Source organism: Megachile rotundata, chromosome 1 (genome assembly GCF_050947335.1).
Source record: "Megachile rotundata isolate GNS110a chromosome 1, iyMegRotu1, whole genome shotgun sequence".
Taxonomy (NCBI): Eukaryota; Metazoa; Arthropoda; class Insecta; order Hymenoptera; family Megachilidae; genus Megachile; species Megachile rotundata.
The window spans coordinates 17,177,599-17,193,867 of record NC_134983.1 but is presented as its reverse complement, the minus strand read 5'-3'; the positions used below and the strand labels follow the sequence as shown (position 1 = coordinate 17,193,867).

The following is a 16,269-nucleotide window of genomic DNA, read 5'->3' as shown; positions in this document are numbered from 1 at the left end:
TGAAATAATTGTAAACTTTGCGGTCAGTTAAAATAAGAATGCACAGCATGCTGCACATATGTTTTTACAGCTGCATATTTAGTGTTAAACTGAATTTCTTCGTGTAAAAATATCTGCACCTAATATGATAGTAAATAAACAGCTAAATACAGGGACTTCAGATTAAATAATGTTAAATATCAAGCATATTTAACTTTCATTTTCAAAGTGAAATCAACATTCATTCCTGCCTACATAATTAATGTAAACATTACTGCCAGTGTGAAATACATGTTTTGTTAGAAGGTAAAATTCCAGTAACTTAAAGCTTAACATCTCACAATATTTGACTTTTTAAAATACTATATTACAATAAATATGTTTAGTTACAAATAATCTCACAAACTTTTATGTGGCAAGTTTGTACTGGATAAGAGGTTTGTACTCATAAAATTTTATTTTCTTATATATCAATATTATTTAAATATTGAGCAACATCTGAATTAAGCTTTGATTAGTTCTTAAAATACAAATAAATTCTTTGTGCAATGTGAATGCTTTATTGATGAAAGTATTATTCTTTTAGGTAGAATATTTTACGTAAATTTTATGACAGTCATAGGTAAATGTTGAACAAACATTTTAAGCGTATTTCGTTAATAAAATTTATTTATAGTTTTATATTTACTTTAATTTTTAGTTTTCATAAATAATAAACTAACTACAGTGATAAAACCTAAATTGTGTAATGTTTTGCAAATTTGCTTAATGTTTATGATTGTATTCATCAAAAATCAAAATTTATTTATTGATCATATAAAAATTGACTTCATGCATATTAACATAAAAAATTAACAGGCATGTTGAATTGTGTGTACGTTTGTTAAATGTACAAGCTTTTCTGTAGAGTTAAATTATAATAACAATCCTTATTGCCTCTAAATTTTTATTGGTGTATGTAACAAATATTTGTCCGACGTCCCGTGTGAGTGTTAAATTAACGTTTAGAAAGTTTGTATTAATCCACCATTTGATTTTCCGTCGCTTTTGCAATCCACTCTGGTTCAGTTTGAGCAATTTTTTCTATTATTTGGTTTACTTGATAACATAAAGATTGTATTTGCTTATCCCACGTTGGTAAAGTTTCACGTGCTGTATAAAAAATAAATCTTTGATAAAAAAATGCTTTTGTCAAGAATACAGAATCCGTTTATTCGTGTCTTTCTCAACTTACTTTCAAAATGTACAATAGAATCTATTTGGTCAATGTATCCATTCATTCTGCCTTCTGTAATCATCTGGCTAGCAATTTTTTCAGCCTTTGTTGGTGGAATTTCTAATAAAGCACCCAACTCTTCAAAAGTTATATTATTATATAATTTGCTAGCAGATAATAAATTATGTTCTATAACGGCACGATCAAGAATAGTTGAGCCCAATCCATCGATTGTACATGCTTTTTGATGAGGTTGTAATAAGGCTTCAAATTCTTGTAATTCGGAGCGTCGAATGATACGATCCAAATACATCTTTTCAAGAATTGAATAAGCTGGAAGTTGTTGGCAGCGTTCATCTTTAAATAATGTAGCTAACATACGACTTCTTTGTTGTCCTGATATTGATATTACATTTATAAATTTATGCTCGACAAATTAAACAAACAAAGTAATTCTAAATACTTACCTGCAGAAGCTAGTACTGTACAAATTAAAGCATTCCTAAGCGCAGTCATACGTTCATCCTCATGTATAATGGATCTATATGATAATTCATTGTATCTTTGAGCTGCCTCTATAAACTTTCTCCTATAATCTAATACGCGAGCATAACAAACTTTGTAATAAATTTGTAACTGTTCATTTTTTGATTCAGCCTAAAAACAGATAATAAAATATTATGATTATACATGTACATATTTATAAGTGTCATGTATTGTAATTGAAAATTAAAAAACTTAAATATACACACTTGTAAAAGAGATGCCCTATTGATGAATGCTTCAGCTTGTACAGGATCATCATCTTCTAAGTACAATCGTGCAATTTTAAGATAAGTTTCAAGTTTGTAGTCAACTGTATATTGCCTACAAGTAAACAGTATGATTATAACATAATTTCACTGAACTTAACAGTATGTAATATAAACTAGTTTTATATTCACTTTTGTCCAGTTTCTAATGGTATACCAACTAAAACATTAGCTGCCTCTCTCCAATTTTGATTCCGTTCATAAATATCTGCTAAATGTTGTCTTATACTAGCAACTTGCTCTTCAAATGAAATTACTCGTGGTTGAATCTACAAATTAACAAATAAATACTAATTATATTATCACTTGCATATGGTTTTAAAGCATACGTTTATATTAATAAGAAAAAACAGCTCTTACTTTATCTAATGTATAATGTGAAACTGCTTTTGATATCTCATCAGGCAAAAACAATAAACGATTGCTAACATCCGTAAGAACCTGTCTTGAGATCACTAAACTTACATATTCGTGTACAACTGTAAAATCAAATGATTTAGTCTTATGTAAGTATTACAATATTGTAAGTATTTAACAAATATGGTTTAGGTATAAAAATATTGTCTAAGTATCAATCTTAAAAATATATTTAATTCAATGAATTATTGTACACACAGAACTAAACACATGACATACAGTAGTTTGATATGTATTATACGTATACGTACGTTTATAAATTATTATTGACGTATTAATTCTTAAAGGATATACTTATAAGTATATTAAGAAAAGAGGATATATTCAAAGAAAATGTGACATACTTGCTTCAATGAATATCTTCAAAGCATCAACCATTTCTTCATTGGACAATAATAGTATCGAATCCAACACCGCTCGATACCTGTAAGTATCACTAATTATATCAAATATTCCGAAACTATGTTTACAATTTTATTTTACAGGCTTACTTTTCTGCTTGATCTTTATGAGAACCACCGGAACATGCTACATTCATGAGCTGTTGACGTACAAAAGTCGCCGCCGTCACCACCATCTTTTCTACATAAATGACCAAAAATGACTTTTGCTTCTATCACGATCATAAACTATGAGAATTAATCACTAGGAATTATATTATAGAACTATGCTGGTGAAAAACGATATAATTATCTATACAGTGTCGTAAAAATGAAAACTGAGATTACAAAATTGATTTTGAAATATAAAATTTCTTTTACTCTTATATAAATTTATATTTCTGAAAATGAACAATACTTGTGCAATAATAACTTTCGTGACATGCAGTCTTTTTAATATTGCATGCTCAATTTTGTACTTCCATCGATCGTATATATTTAAGGATATATAATTGTTGAGATTATTAATATTAATGAACGAAATTTCCCCGCCATGAGAGAATGTACTTCCTAAATAACACATTTCTGTTCATTCCGCGCATCTTGACTTTGATTGGTTTAAATACGTTCCATAATCAAGAGTAACATTGACCATATACATCCAGTAATCTTTTATTTATTATGCATTCCTTCTTATTAAACAAATTTTGCAATTACGATAGTTGGAGATTCAGAAACCTAATAGTGCAGAAATGACATAATCTGGAAATTCGAGAATTTGGACGTTCGAAAGTTTAAGAAGTTTAAAATTTTGGAACTTGAGAATTTGAAAACTATATTTTAGTTCACCGTGTATATGATAACTAAATAAAAAGCAGACTCTTTGAACTTAGCCAAGATGCGCAAACGAACTACGTTTTCTCAGGACAAAAACTGTACATAAAAATGTGTAATCAAAGGTGGCGCTTTGTAAAGTATTACTGACATTGGTTGTCAAACTTTATATAAATAACTTATGACTAAATAGCAAAATAACGAATACAATGATTAGTATTCTACAATTTAAAAAGCAAATGAAGTGTTTCAAACATACAAATGAAAAGAGAATAATGTATTACTACTTCATATTCTAAAAAAGAGGTATTCATTTCATTTTCATATAAATGTAATGTACAGATTTATTATATGTTTATCCAAAAAATCACATATTTAAAGTATAAATACGTGACAGTCAAAATGTAATACTTTTATGATATTGATTAAAGAATTCATTTCCATTGATATTTACGACGGAAATAATTTAAATTCGATCTAATTTTAAATCTCTTGTACTGAAATATCTATAATATTTCAAACTGCACTTTCAACTATCCTTTTGTCATTCTATTCTTATTGAACACTTTTTAACATTTTAATATTACTCGTTATATTTGAATTTCAAATTTATTAATTAATAATTAAGACATTTTTTACTTCTAAATTAGCCTGATATAATTATACATTTTTTTAAATATTTACGACGAGTATAATATATAATATTTAATAGTTTAATATTTGTGTGCCTTCTTCTATTATTTTGTAGTTTAATGATAAAAATTTTCCATAAAAAGGTATCAACTATTTCGATATTCTTACTTAATTACATTATTAAGTGTCGAATGTTTTCGTGCTAATATAGAATTATACATCTATTTTGCAAATACATAATTCATTTACCACACCATTTTTACTGAAATATGCAATATTATATGCGTAAAAGATAGAATTTTTCTTTTTCTTTCCAGAAACAAAATTTAATCAATAAAATTAAGTTAAAGTAGTACGAAACTTTCAGCTAAATGTCTTGAATTTAAAATCCACAAGTTTTCAGAATACTTGTTTTTTTACTGGATTAAGAGGGCGTTAAGGAGGTGACGTGTTTTTAGCCGCGGAAGGGTGAAAATGGCGAAATCGAAATTTGCAAAGTGCGCGAATACATTGTCCACTCTTGACGTAGTATCTGATTAATAGATAAAAAAAATTTCACCTTTGACAAACTACGTACTAAACAAAATTAATATTAAAGTAGTAGTAAGATTTGTCATTCTCGTATCACTTTGAAATTTTAGTGCTAAATGACCTTTGGGTCTGTTTGTACACAGCGGTGCGTAGTGCACTGTGGGACAGCAATGGTGGGCGCGTGATTTTGAACAAATTCGTGGTATTAAGGGAACACCCAGGTATGTATTAAAAAAACAAATAAATGATTAGCAAAGTAGTTTATATGAAATACAAATGTTCGAGAATCGTATTAGAAAATATTTTGAACGTTATATTGTAATTAAAATAAGATCTGTGGCACGCCCCCACCCATCGCTGTACGTACCTGATATGAACTGATAACTTATAGGTTAAGTTGAATTTTTCGTGATAATAAAACAAACATTGGATAAAACTTTACCTTCTGACATCGTTTGGATTGTTAAATGTTCGGTTTTCTTCGTTGTATCAGTGTCGATTTGATAGAAAATCCTTAAACCTGTCAAAACGCGAGCACAAATTCAGTTCGTGGAAAATGGCGCGTTCGAGTAATAAATGGCGCTAATGTTCCTAAGTAGACTATCCTTCGAATTTTTCATCATTATTCAAATTTTATCATTCGAATTTTTGAAAATTCGAATCGTACTCAGTTCTTGCATTGTTGGGTGTGTGCGTTGAAAATCGTATTGTTCCTCGTATTTGGAAGAGGCACATGAACTTCCGAAAGATTTGAATTTTTGAATTTTTAAATTCATGCTGAGTCGTTTCGTTTGCACGTCATTTCACAAATGGATTTGCATTTTTTAGCTGGTTTGTCAAATTTTTTTTCGCGTACAGTTTTTCTATATTGAAAGCTTTATACAAAAAATTAGTTTATGTTCCATGAATTTCTAACCTGCATATGCATGGGATACATGTCTGTGATGAATGGATACAGACATCTGGAAAACATTTTTATCACAGATGAATTTGTTTTAAATATAAATGACTACATATTGTGTTAAGATATTAAATGTTACTGAAGCAAATTCAAGCTTTTCATTTATTATTTTATAGTAGCATATGATATACTTGTATACCTGTGTATCGCATGTTTGTTTTCGTTCTTAGTTATATAATTTATATGTAAATTTCATTTACAAATTTATTATTTTTATACTTGTAATGATTCTCCAACGATATTGCTTTAATAAAATTCATTTATAGCTATCTCATAGCAATAAAATGTTTTTATAAAGAAAATTTAATGTGCAAAAGAGAACAAGAAGTTATTATATAGATCTTGTTATAAAATTGTACAATTGTATAAACTTAATATAGCATGTATATATATATATACATATATATAACTTTATAAGTTTTTATAATAAATAATGTTTTACATAGGAATATAATCATGTCTGTAAATAAAGGCCAAAATGCTAGAGCTCTGGTTGAACCGTTAGCTCTTGACTCACGTACATTTGGTGATGGTGACTTAAGTGCATTAAGTCTGTCACATAACAATGAACAATATTCATCCAATGACTTTGAAGCATTTGCAAATATTCAAGCTGAATTGGAATGTATGAATGCTGAAGAAGTCATGACAACAGACGAGGAGCATATAATTATTGAACGAAATATTGAGACTGAAACAATAGTACCTGATGTGGAAATGACTGAAATTTCTGAACAAGTTGAAGAAGAGCATATTATCTATACAACAGCAAATCAGAATAATCAAAATATTGTATTTCAAACAAAGCCAACATTGCAAAGGCTTCCTACGTCTACGGTACAGGTATATAATATATACAAATTATAAAAATATACATGTTGAGTTTTAACAGTGCTTTTCAATTATTTAACAGGTAAAGTCAAATGCTGGTCAAGTTACTCAAAGTCAGTCTATTATGATAGTTTCTCCTGCTGGTGGTCAAGGAGCCAGTCAAATTTTAAAAATTTCACATCCATCAACAGCATCAGCTGGTCAATTGCAATCATTAGCTCAAACCCTTATAACAGCAAAATCTGCTGATGGTAACATAGTTCAATTAAGATCGGCACAACCCAATAAGCCTGTAATGGCAACCAGTCATTCAGGAAGTATCACATTAGGAAATGTACAAAATTCGAAAACAGCTCAATCAGCTATAAAACGAACTGCTCAGAGCACTCCTCAAAATCGAAATGTAAAATTTTTATTAAAATGTTACTCTATGTGAAATTGCCATATGCATATATTTTGTAATTAATATTACTGCAGGTATATACAAAAATGATATTAGCTGGAAATCAAGCACAATCAGGACAACAAGTTCTTATAACTAGTTCTCAGAATGAAAATCAGCAATCAATAAAATTTTTAAATAATAATACATCAAGCCAAGATGTTACAAATCCAACTAAAACTATAACATTGGCACAAGCACAACAAATGGGACTACTTTCTACTAGTAAAGTTCAACATATTTTACCTTCTTCACCACAAAAACAAGTAAGTAATATTTTGTTCATAAACTTTTTTGAAAGAAATATATAATTAATGTGTAGAAAGTTCAGCTACAATTGTATATATGATTAAGTTATATTTATTAATCATGAAAAAATAATATAAAATTCATTTTTATGATTGTCAAAGGGAATAATTGTAAATAAACTAGTGCAATCATCAAGTTCTCAACCTTCTAAAATGACCATAGTTTCAAGTAATACAATTAAATCGCCCACAAAGATATTACCAGCACCAACTATGAATACACAAGTTAAAACTTCAACAATTTCAAATCAACAATCGACATTTCCATCTAATAAAACATCTGTGCAGCAAAGTCCTCAAAAAGTAATCATAAGACAGGTAAGTTCTTGTCAAATATTAAGTATTTTCCTAGGTTTCTATCTTTATACATATAATATGTGTTTAGAGCTCCTTAAAACCGGGTACCGTCCTTGGAAGCGGGCAAGTTATCAGAATACCAGCTAGCCAGAATATTGTTACTGGGTCTAATCAAGTACATCAAATACAAATGCCTGGAAGACAAGTAATATTTTCGTGATATAATAACTTTTTACCATGATTGTTTTTATCGTGAATGTTAAATGTACTTGAATATTTTTAAGGTGCAATATGTGAGATTAGTTAGTACACCATCATCTGGTACTACAAACGTTGTTACTGTGGGTAAAGCAAAGTCACAAACAACTTTACAAACTGTCGGGGTTGGCCAGAAAATTGGAGGGCAACAACAGATTGTTAAGGTTTGTTACAATAATGAAATGTGTAGTCTTTACCAAACAACATTAATTTACAACGCTTGATATTTTTATTTTTAAATAAAATATAGGTAGTCCCATTAAATACTAGCAATCAATCATTAAGAACAGTTGCACCTAAGGCAACCCTATCAGCAAGTGGTCAAAGATTATTAATTCCTGCAACTGCAACAGTAGGTAATCAATCGAAAAATGCGGTTGCTATTCCAGCATCTGCTTTAAGTCAATTAGCATCTGGGCAAGCTGTTCTTTCAACTAATTCAAATGTAGGAAATATCGTAGTGCTACCTGCTCAATACATTCAACAACAGGTTTAGTATATTGTACATTCAATTAAAAAATGATTTAAGAAATCATTATAATACGAAATTATATAAGAATAGACTATGAAATATAATTTGAAAATGGTATTTATCTTTTTGTAGTCAACAGATGAAGTGAAATTAAAACCTCAACAAGCTGCACCTAGTTTGTTAGGTACCTCACAAAATTTACAAAGTTCCGCGGGAAATTTGTCTGTGGGGTCTGTTATAGAAAGTAAAAGTTCTCAGAGGTCTTATACCAGTGTTGAACCAAATGGTATTAGGCCAAGAAAGCCGTGTAATTGTACGAAGTCGCAGTGTCTCAAATTGTAAGTTCAATATAATATACACTAGCATTTCTAGATTGTAGTACAATGATTCGATTTTTACATATGTTTTTATTTCTTTATTCTTCAAAAATTGAGCATCAGGTTCTTCGTTTTTTTGTTATATTAATTGGAAAATGGCAGTTTATAGAAGTTATAAACTTGAATAAAAGTTGTGATATATAAAACATTTTTAAATGTATTTTAATTAATAATAGTGATGAATTAATGACTTATTTTGTTACAGATATTGTGATTGTTTTGCGAATGGAGAGTTTTGTCATATGTGTAATTGTAATAACTGTTCTAATAATCTCGGAAATGAAGAGGAACGACAACGTGCTATTAAGTCTTGTTTGGAACGTAATCCAAACGCTTTTCGTCCAAAAATTGGTAAAGGCCGCGAAACAGGCGATGATATACGTAGACATAACAAAGGTTGCAATTGTAAACGAAGTGGATGTTTAAAAAATTATTGCGAGTGTTATGAGGTAGATTAAATATTTATATTCACAAAATACAAATCATCTTTGAAGGTGATTGTTTTTCTAAACTGTAGAATATTTTTTTTTAGGCTAAAATTCCTTGCTCTGCTAATTGTAAATGTATAGGATGTCGTAATGTAGAAGAACCAAATTTAGAGAAAAAATCTTTGAAGGATTTAGCAGAAGCTGCTGAAGTAAGAACAGCGCAACTTACGTTAAATAAGACGAAACTGCAATCATCAGAAATGTCTTTTAGGCCACCAGCTACATCAAACACTGGTCCAAGGTATGTCCTAAGAATATATACTAACAAAGAGTACATAAACAATTGTTTTTATGTATTAGAAAATATATTTTATTTCTTTTTTCGTTGCAGACAACCATTTAACTTTTTGACTGACAAAGTAGTAGAAATAACTTGTCAATGTTTAATGGCACAAGCCGATGAGGCAGAGCGTAATATGTTTGACGACGAAACATCACAAAGACTCATAATTGAGGAATTTGGCCGATGTCTTAAAGAAATTATAGAATCAGCACATAAAGCTGAAGCTACCTAGCAGGTACATTCTAAGAAAAAGATCAGTATCGAAAACTTTCAATTTTTACGGACGTGTGTTGAAGGTATAAAATTAGAAACTTGAATTAGTAATTATTTTTTAATCTGAATTTGTCTTAATTACAAAATAAAGTGTTACATACCAAAGATGACAAAATATAATAGAACATAGTATATTCAACTGGTTTTTTTTTGTTTTCTCGTAACTACATAAAAGGCTTTATGTATGTATATTCCATGAAAATTAAACTTTTTAAAATAATGATTAAGTACGATTAATGAAGTTTAATTATCAGTGATTTATTTCGATTTTAAAAAATCGTTGAAAATAATTTGAGTTAATTGATTTTGATACTTTTTAAAAATAAATTTAGACGTGATGCAGTTGAATATAGTATGTCGTTAAGATTTGTAACACGGACATCTAGCTGAAGATATAAAATTTATTTATCTCTTTCTAAATTGTCATAACTGAGAAAAATTGAATCATCTTCAGATTTTATAATCAAGGTAAGAGGCTAAAGTAACAAAAAATATAATCTGATTTATTTATTTACTGATGTTTGCACGTTACACATATTCTTGTTCTATGTGTTGTATCTAAATTGAATTTTCTTAGTTATTTGCAGTAGTATCGATAATTAAAGTTTTTTTTCTATTAAAATATCTGTGTCTAAACTCTATGCAACTAATTATGAGAAAATTTTATACAATATTCAAACTTCTGCAATTAGTTCTGCAAAGAAAATGAATTGTGTTATTTTAGATTATTTTCTACTACATGTGTTTAATGTAGTCATATTAAAAGTTGTGGATGCGATTTCCTTCAATAGAAAATATTGCACTTTATTTTATAAGTACTAAAAGTGTAAGAGGAGAAACTTAAACGTTTTAAATAGAGGTATCCATTGTCATTGTTAATAAAGAAGTGTAAGAAATATGTAATATTCGTAAAGACAAGATTTAAACTTGTTCTCTCTTGTTTAAAATTGATTTTTCTTGTATCGCTAATATCGATAGGTTTCTTTTTCAAGAAAATTGGGGAATGGTTTTTGTTTTTGTTACGTTAAACGTTTCAATATTAGAATTTCCAAGTAAACAGATTTCATATGCTATTTTTTATTAAATCTGTAATGATATATAATATCACAAAATTTCTATAACATCACAGTCTTTTAATATACGTTGCAATACATTACATTTATTTTTTTAATTTAATTATGATTATGAACTTCGAAATGCTACATATTCAGTTCTCAATATCAAGCATTTTTGAAATAACTAGTGATACGGCAAATGGGATTGCGGTGAATGAAATATCAATAATGTAATTGTCTAATGTAACAGTTTAAGATTTAAAAAGCACAGATGCATACTTTTCATTATGCACAGAATTAATCATCATTGCAGTAGTAACATTATTTGTCTGCCATTAGAAGTGATAAAAGTATAACTTTTATGTAGAAAATTAATATAAAGTATAGAGAATTTATATATTATACATAGTACAGTATAAGGACAAATGTAATATAGATACAAATATAAATATATATTATATATTCATAAAATTCGTACTTCAAAGGACAATGTTTATTTTAAGTATACAAATTGTACAGATTATTGATTCATATTGTAATAATCAAATGAAAATTGTACGAATTGAACATATAATTTTGTGGTAATATACCAACATTGAATATTTAAAAAAACTTATGATAGTAAAAAAAATTAATTGTACGTTTTTACTTGTTATGTGTCATTTATATGACAAGGCAGATACAAAAAAACTATGAATTTTAAATTAATATGAAAAGTTTTTCAAACTATACCAACGTATATGTATAAGGAGCTATTACTATGTACAGATAATATTCATATATCTAAATATGTTTTCATGATTCGCGCTCTGTACATAGAAAAAATCTGATATCACAGACTTTAATTTATTTCTTTAATTTAGAAAAATTTATTTAAACGAGTATATAATTTTGCAGTGTCATTGTATAACTAATATGTAAAAAGTACTGATTTATAAATCCAAGAATGATGTAAATAAGCGATGTATCGATTATGGAAATATTCATTACGTCTTTGTTGATATCAGATTTTTCATCATAGTGGTTTAGGTAGCATTAAAATATATGTATGAAAAATATGTATATGTATATACATGTCAAATACATGTACCTTTCAATAAATTTTATGTTTACATTGCAAATATTTAGTTCATTAAAATGTATACAATAAACATTCTATGTAGTACGAAATCTGTATGTTTATGTTACAATTAATTGTATTCTATTTCGTTAAAATTTTACTATTTTTTTAGATTTATCATCTTTTTCATTTGGAACAATTTTACTATTTTCCAAGGATTCTATATCAGTATTTGCAATTGTGTTCACTGTAATAGTATTTTCCTCCTTTTCCTTGATTAAATCTGGGCAATCTTTCTTCAGATGTGTAACATCTCCACAGATTTTACAACAACCCCCCTGAGGATATACTCCTTTAGGGTTATCAGGACACTGTTTAGCAATATGTCCTTGTTCACGGCAAATGAAACATGTTGCATATCTAAATTCTGTTGGTTTAGCTACTTTACATTCAAAATGTGTATGTTCTGTTGATCCACATTTAAAACAAATTCCAGTACCCGCTTGTTCAGATTGAAGTTCAGGGCAATCAGATAAATTATGTCCTGATTTACGACAATGAAAGCAAACGCATTTTTTAATTCTTGCTAATGCTTTTTCAGCTTTCCTTCTTTCCAATTTCATGGCTGCATTTATATCCTTCTCAGGAATTCCTAGAAAGAGATACAAAACATAAGTAATAATGCTAACTAGGGCATAATATTCTGTACATACCTTTCATAATCATTTTTTGTTTCAACTCATGTAATCTATCTGCATCTTCCTTTTTAACTGGGAAACCGTCAAATTTTACAATTTCTACTTCAACACCATTGATCACCATTTTTGAATAACCTACGTCTGGTTTTCTTCTTTTATGTTCTTTGTCATCCCGTATTTTAGGGGGTTTCTGTTTGCGTTTATTATTTTGAAAAGTTTTCTTACCAAACTGGTGTGGAACATTTCTAAAATTCATTGACTGAGTTGCAAATCCGTTATTAAATCTTTTTGTCTGATTGTTTTCTGTACTATAATTCCTATCATTACTGTTACTAAAATTTTCAGAGTTAGTATCAGCTCCTGCTTCAGATGCTATATTCTGCCTTTTTTTCAAATTGCGTTTTTGACGTTTAGATAAAACACCTTGAATTTTGTTTTTCAAATCAGGTGTATGGTTTGTTTCATTATCTTTTATTTGTGAATTGTCATTGCTTTCAACTAGCATTTTAGTAGATTCTTCTGTAGTATTATATTTATTGTTATTTCTTTTTTTATTTAATTTATTAGTATTTGAGTCTGTTTCATCAACCTTTGTATCAACTTGGTCCAATTTCTTTTCAACTTCATTTATATTATCATCTTGACTATTCATTTTTTTGTACTTCTTGCTTTTTACTTCTGTCGTACAATCATCATTAACATCAATGCTTCTTTTCAATAATTTTTGTGTAACTTTAACACCACTTTCATCACTTTTCTTTGAAGACATATTATGATCATTTTCTGTTGTGCTTAAATGTTGTTTGTTATGTTTCTTCTTAATCTTCTCTACTACTGAACTATTTTGTCTCTCACAATTGCTTTCAAATTCTGCCCACTCACTATTGTTATTTTTTGCAACATTAGAAGTATATTTCTCTTCATGCAACAATTCTTTTGCAGATTTAGTCTTCTTAGAACATTCTTGAGCTACGGATAAATTTTCTACTAATTGTTGTTTCATTACATGCCATGGTGTAGCATCATTTGGTGCTCTTTCGTTGGAAGCTTTGGATCCTTTAGCTCTTGCATATCTTGTCATGTTTGAAATGCTTAAAAGTACCTTGCATTGATGAAAGCTAATTATAATAAATAAATACACATTGAAAAGATTAAAAAGCCAATTACCTGTTTGCTTTGTTATATTGGCTTATTCAGCAGTGTATTCCTAATTAAAATTTCACAGCAATCACATGTGGGATATACAAAACAGCAGTTACACTGACAATTTAGTCACCACGTGTTGAAAAGTTATGTTTGATATCGGACATGCGTACTAATGTGTCTAAATAGGGAATGTGGTTGTTCTTTTTGTGAAAACTGGAACTTTAGGACCTAACGTTTAGGTAAAGAAGAATTACAGAATTATTATACACATTGCTGTCACCTAGCGGTAGAATTTGAGAACTAACGAAGCTATAGTTTGAAATGTGCATAGCACGTGCGTTTCACAAGTTAGTAATTAAATGATTAAACAATAACTTTAATTACGTTATGCGCTGTATGAAAAGTGGTGAAAATAAAGAAAAATTTAGTATGGATTAGGTTAGGTTTGGGATTTTGGTTTAGATTGGATTAGGTTAGGTCTCGGATTTTGGGTTAGGTTGGATTTGGTTAGGTCTGTGATTTGGGTTAGGTTGGATTAGGTTAGGTCTGGGATTTTTGGTTAGGATGAATTAGATTAGATCTCGAATTTTGGGTAAGGTTGGATTAGGTTAGGTCTGGGATTTTGAGTTAGGATGGATTAGGTTAGGTCTGGGATTTTGAGTTAGGTTGGATTAGATTAGGTCTGGGATTTTGAGTTAGGTTGGATTAGGTTAGGTCTGGGATTTTGTGTTAGGTTGGATTAGGTCCGTTCTGGGATTTTGGGATAGGATGGATTAGGTTAGGTCTGGTATTTTGGGTTAGGTTGTATGAGGTTAGGTCTCGTGCCTAGCCTTATCTGACTTAACCTCCAGGCCCCGACTTAACCTGATGCAGACCTAACCGGTTCGAGTGGATTATGTTAGGTCTGGGTTTTTGAGTTAGGTTGGATTAGGTTAGGTCTGGGATTTTGGGTTAGGATGAATTAGGTTAGGTCTCGAATTTTGGGTAAGGTTGGATTAGGTTAGGTCTGGGATTTTGAGTTAGGTTGGATTAGGTTAGGTCTGGGATTTTGGGTTAGGTTGGATTAGGTTACATCTGGGTTTTTGGATTACGTTGTATTCGGTTAGGTCTCGTACCTAGCCTTATCGTACCTAACCTTCAGGCCCTCACCTAACCAGATGCAGACCTAACCGGGTAGATTATATTAGGTTAGGTCTGGGTTTTTGGGTTAGGTTGGATTAGGTTGTGTCTGGGATTTTGTGTTAGGATGGATTAGGTTAGGTCTCGAATTTCGGGTTAGGTTGGATTAGGTTAGGTCTGGTATTTTGGGATAGGATGGATTAGGTTACGTCTGGGACTTTGGGTTAGGATGGATTAGGGTAGGTCTGGGTTTTTGGGTTAGGTTGTGTTTGGTTAGGTCTGTGTTTTTGTGTTAGGATGGATTAGGTTAGGTCTCGTATTTTGGGTTAGGTTGGATTAGGTTTGGTCTGTAAAATTATTGTGTTTTGCTTAAAAGCAGTTGCGTCAAACTACATCTTCAGATACTATTAACAGATCATTATATACTGTTTTTTACAATAATACTGATATTTTCGTATAAAATGGACATTCTACTATCGATACATAATGTGAGTGAACATATCTGTGTAAGTTGCAAAATTGATTTTTGTCCCGCTAGATTAGCCAAACGACACACTGTGCGCTGTATGAAATGTCGTTCACATAATCTATTTTGACAGGTACGTGCCGGATCTGAACGCCCCCTTATGCAGGTTCGGCACAGCGCCATCTAACAGTGGTACGCGGAACTACAATAGAAACTTCGCTGATGGTATATTACCGTTCAAATGTAATCAATTAATTACAGACAGAATCCGATCGGTACTTTACACGTGTTCATCATAGTTTAGCAGTTTATTGTTAGATGGCGCTGTTAACAGCATTTTGTGGTGATGATCGGAGTTGTCGACGGTCAAGAGGAATTCTATTTTCAAGCCGTCGATAAACAAGAATTTTATTTGTATTTGATATTCAATTTTATTTATGTTCAATTGTATTTTTGAAAGAAAAACGTTCGTTATTCATTCCATAATCAAATCTGAATTGAAAACCACATATTTAAAAATCAATTTCAATAAATCAGTTATTTTTGAAAGTTATTATTAATTGACTATTTTAAATTTAGAAAAACAAACTCTATAATTTTATAGGTTTTGTCTCCCTATATTTTAATAATCAATAATACTAACTTTGCAAACTAACTGATTTTATTAGAATTGATTTTAATACTGAATGATTTTAATGAATGAATAGCGAACGATTTTACTTTTACAATTAAATTCAATATAATGAAACGACGATAGCTTTGAACATGGGATTGCCATCCAAGCACTATCATTTTATAAAAAAAAAACAAAACAAGAAAGTAAAGTGAAGGCCCTCTTCTTTAATAAATGTTTTGGGTAAAAAGTCATTAGGTCATGAAAAGAAGTAAAAATAATAAAGAAAATAAAAAATAAACATTAATATATTTAAATAT

At 29.6% G+C, this 16,269-nt stretch overlaps 3 protein-coding genes across 7 annotated transcripts; 1 reads left to right on the top strand and 2 right to left on the bottom strand.

The window, feature by feature from the left end:
• Window positions 1-908: 908 nt before the first annotated feature.
• Window positions 909-5,402, bottom strand: CSN4 (COP9 signalosome subunit 4). 2 transcript variants are annotated; one of them, XM_012289012.2, is made up of 9 exons: window positions 5,245-5,402; window positions 2,916-3,006; window positions 2,769-2,848; window positions 2,368-2,486; window positions 2,140-2,276; window positions 1,948-2,062; window positions 1,663-1,852; window positions 1,214-1,591; window positions 909-1,131 (listed from the first exon to the last, which is right to left on the bottom strand). In XM_012289012.2, exons 1-9 carry the CDS (start codon window positions 5,252-5,254, stop codon window positions 998-1,000), a joined length of 1,254 nt encoding a protein of 417 aa, XP_012144402.1. In that variant the 5' UTR covers window positions 5,255-5,402; the 3' UTR covers window positions 909-997. The 2 variants fall into 2 exon arrangements, with proteins under 2 accessions (XP_012144402.1, XP_003704940.2); XM_003704892.3 differs by lacking the exon at window positions 5,245-5,402 and adding an exon at window positions 4,849-4,903.
• Window positions 3,824-16,266, top strand: LOC100875979 (protein lin-54 homolog). 4 transcript variants are annotated; one of them, XR_013039239.1, is made up of 14 exons: window positions 3,824-3,944; window positions 4,913-5,023; window positions 6,210-6,606; window positions 6,677-6,997; window positions 7,072-7,302; window positions 7,447-7,662; window positions 7,730-7,846; window positions 7,926-8,063; window positions 8,150-8,389; window positions 8,504-8,709; window positions 8,954-9,197; window positions 9,281-9,477; window positions 9,568-15,376; window positions 15,470-16,266. XR_013039239.1 is itself a non-coding variant. In XM_012289011.2 (13 exons), exons 3-13 carry the CDS (start codon window positions 6,220-6,222, stop codon window positions 9,749-9,751), a joined length of 2,475 nt encoding a protein of 824 aa, XP_012144401.1. In that variant the 5' UTR covers window positions 3,824-3,944; window positions 4,913-5,023; window positions 6,210-6,219; the 3' UTR covers window positions 9,752-9,973. The 4 variants fall into 4 exon arrangements, 3 of the variants coding, with proteins under 3 accessions (XP_012144401.1, XP_012144400.1, XP_012144399.1); XM_012289011.2 differs by lacking the exon at window positions 15,470-16,266 and having other exon boundaries at window positions 6,210-6,600; window positions 9,568-9,973; XM_012289010.2 differs by lacking the exons at window positions 4,913-5,023; window positions 15,470-16,266 and having other exon boundaries at window positions 9,568-9,973.
• On the bottom strand, window positions 10,905-13,686 carry LOC100880872 (CCHC-type zinc finger nucleic acid binding protein). Its single transcript, XM_012289026.2, has 2 exons — window positions 12,621-13,686; window positions 10,905-12,559 (listed from the first exon to the last, which is right to left on the bottom strand). Exons 1-2 carry the CDS (start codon window positions 13,684-13,686, stop codon window positions 12,057-12,059), a joined length of 1,569 nt encoding a protein of 522 aa, XP_012144416.1. The 3' UTR covers window positions 10,905-12,056.
• Window positions 16,267-16,269: the final 3 nt, after the last annotated feature.

Coding starts and splice junctions, on each gene's coding strand:
- LOC100880872 (XM_012289026.2), bottom strand. CDS start 13,686: ATGACAAGATATGCAAGAGCTAAAGGATCCAAAGCTTCCAACGAAAGA. Junction 12,560..12,620: donor ACAAAAAATGATTATGAAAG/GTATGTACAGAA, acceptor ATCTCTTTCTAG/GAATTCCTGAGAAGGATATA.
- CSN4 (XM_003704892.3), bottom strand. CDS start 4,888: ATGACAAATCTTACTACTACTTTAATATTAATTTTGTTTA. Junction 3,007..4,848: donor TTTAATATTAATTTTGTTTA/GTACGTAGTTTG, acceptor TCATTTATGTAG/AAAAGATGGTGGTGACGGCG. Junction 2,063..2,139: donor CCATTAGAAACTGGACAAAA/GTGAATATAAAA, acceptor GTTTACTTGTAG/GCAATATACAGTTGACTACA.
- LOC100875979 (XM_012289010.2), top strand. CDS start 6,220: ATGTCTGTAAATAAAGGCCAAAATGCTAGAGCTCTGGTTGAACCGTTA. Junction 7,847..7,925: donor TACAAATGCCTGGAAGACAA/GTAATATTTTCG, acceptor AATATTTTTAAG/GTGCAATATGTGAGATTAGT. Junction 9,198..9,280: donor ATTATTGCGAGTGTTATGAG/GTAGATTAAATA, acceptor ATTTTTTTTTAG/GCTAAAATTCCTTGCTCTGC.